Source organism: Bison bison, unplaced genomic scaffold, assembly GCF_000754665.1.
Source record: "Bison bison bison isolate TAMUID 2011002044 unplaced genomic scaffold, Bison_UMD1.0 scf7180017849200, whole genome shotgun sequence".
Taxonomy (NCBI): domain Eukaryota; kingdom Metazoa; phylum Chordata; class Mammalia; order Artiodactyla; family Bovidae; genus Bison; species Bison bison.
In genome coordinates, this window is record NW_011479773.1 from 9335 (window position 1) to 11940 (window position 2606).

At 40.4% G+C, this 2606-nt stretch overlaps 1 protein-coding gene across 1 annotated transcript in view; it reads left to right on the plus strand.

Annotated features, from left to right (window-relative positions):
- Nucleotides 1–2209, plus strand: part of LOC104993432 (phosphoglycerate kinase 1-like) — a 6621-nt gene extending 4412 nt beyond the window's left edge. The window contains exon 4 of the mRNA XM_010846677.1: nt 2084–2209. Coding sequence (XP_010844979.1) covers nt 2084–2194 — 111 coding nt within the window. The 3' untranslated portion in view covers nt 2195–2209. The remainder of the gene's footprint in view (nt 1–2083) is intronic.
- Nucleotides 2210–2606: the final 397 nt, after the last annotated feature.

The window sequence follows — 2606 nt, forward strand, 5'->3', positions numbered from 1 at the left end:
ATAGAGCTGGCTCTTTTGAGGATGATTTCGAATTTGCCTATTTGTAGAAAGGAAGCTGGACTTCTCACATGGCTCATTGGTAAAGAACCCAGCAGCCAATGCAGGAGCCTCGGGTTCAATCCCTGGGTGGGGAAGATCCCCTGGAGGAGAGCATGGCAACCTACTCCAGTATTCTTGCCTGGGAAATCCCGTGAACAGAGGTGCCTGGTGGGCTATAGTCCATAGGGTCGCAAAGAATTGGATACAACTGGGCATGCATGCTACTGGAGATCAGTGGAGAAGTAACTCCAGAAATAACTGCCTTCCTGAGACCTAGGTTTTTTTTTTTTAAATATGAAGGTACTTGTCATTCCTTATCTTAAGAAATAAGAAGGGAATCAGAAAGCACCCTTTATACTTTCCAATCTTAATGTCTTTAGTATGTTGGGGAACAAGATGCTCTGAGGCTAGCATCTCAATCTCCTGTTGTGCTTCTGACATTTCTTAAGGTCATCAGAGTGCCTGCTTTCAAGCAGTTTCTTTTCTTAGCACTGCAGGCTCAGGTCTTGCCTTATCTTGCCTTTGGCATGGTCTTGCTACAGTAGTAGGAGTTAAATGCTGACCTAAAATTTGGTGCCCTTTTAGACTGAAACTCAAGCTGAAACTCAAACTCTTGGGCTTAGAAATGGCAGGAGGCAAGTTGAGGCAAATCGTTATATACAGTAAGTGATGAACCAACTGTGCTAGTCTATGTCTTTGTGGGTAGTTTACTTTACATTTAGTGTTCAGTGGCTTTTCATGCTTGAAATTTTTGGAGCGAGCCAGCCATAAGTTCAAAGTGAATAAAAAACGAAGTGAGGCATGAACTTTTTCCTTTATGCAGGGTACCTGCATTATCTTTTAGGAGCATTCTCTTCCTTATGGTTCCTGGCAGATAAAAAATGAGAAATAGGTTCTGATTATTACTAATTTTTACAATACCTTTTTCATAGATAGCTTTTAATTTGTGTCATTTTCCCATGAACAGTTCTTAGAGAAGTTATCTTCCCTTTTTAATAGATGGGAAAGGATAGAGAAAAACTTGACAAAGGTTACACAGTAAATTAGTGTCAGCCGTGGGCCTAGAACCCAGGTCTCCTGGCATTTGGGCAGTGTTTTCATGACTACACATCTTGCAGTCAGCGGTGGCAGATAATATTCCATTTTAAAGAGATTATGGGGGCTCTACACTTTAGTTTTAGCATTAGTGCCCCTGTGTTCTTTGGGCCACTAGAGGAAAGCCCGTTCTTTGTGACAGCCTTCTTCATTTCAATATATAGGAGAAGGGGAGTGGACAGTGACTAAACATCTGCTTTGATACTTCTCTGTCATAATCCCCCTCATCTGGTTTTCTATGCATCTTTGCTTTGTTTCTTACTGGAGACTCATTGTTTATCCTGCTGTCCTGCTTTCTTTCCCCTATGAAAAGGGTAGTATCCCTGGATAGTGAGCTGACATTCAAAGCCATATGTTTTACATCAACTTTCTGTCCTCTGTCTTTTTTGTAGAAGTGTATTGTTTTCTCAGATGCCTAACTTCCAGGGAAAGCTGTATGAATTACCTCCTTTTGATATATACAGTGTTTCTGAGGTGCTTTTCTGTTGTCAGGTTTCCATCTGCCTTCTCTGTCCCAGCTTGTCCTTGTTGCTTTCATGAGAAATATGTATGAGTCTTGGCAGCTAGCAGCTTGACACAAGTATAATCCTAAATTTTACAAGGAGAATATGTTAAAATGAAGCAATGAGTCAAGGAGAGAGAAGGATAATTTGTATTTTGTCCTAGGAGCTGGAGAGAGACCAGTAGGATGTGATTAGAGGTTAAGCTGTGAAAATTTAGGAATCTTAGGCTTGCAATTTGAGGGAAGGCAAAGGCGAGCAGAAACATACAGAAATGAGCAAAAGATCTGGAATATTTGGAAGAAAGAACAGATCCTGTTGCTAGTTTTAAAAATTGCTATCCTGCCAACTCAGGGTCTTTAGATATGTTGAAGAGGACTCTTGGTATGAAATGCTTTTATAGTTTCTTTGGAATCATCAATATCTCCCTTTTTTGTTTTTCTCTTCAGGTTAAAGCTGAGCCAACCAAAATAGAAGCCTTCCGAGCTTCACTTTCTAAGCTAGGGGATGTTTATGTCAATGATGCTTTTGGCACTGCTCACCGAGCCCACAGGTACTAAAAGTTTTTTGTTCATTGTCAAACGGGGAGAGCATTATTTCTCTGTTTACTTAAGCAGCCAAAGCTCTGGAATAGTTTTGGAAATTTCTGTGTTGTATTGTGATCTTTTTGGATTCTATCTCTAATTGGAGCTACAAATAAAACTGTGGTTCTTGTTGAGTATCCCTGATCTAAAGATGAAATAAAAGTAAAAAATGTTGAGGATTGTGGAACTTTTTGTCGAGCTTTAGGAAGATGTTGTTCTGTCTTACTTCGGATATTTCATGGAGAGCTCTCCCTTTGTGATTGCTGTGGGAGCAGTCTTAGGCTATCAGTAGGAAGCAAACAGAGGAATCCTTCCCTGTTGGCATCACCTGGCTGATAATTTATTGTGGTTAAACCCTTGGCCTGAAGACTATTAATGGGGAATCTTA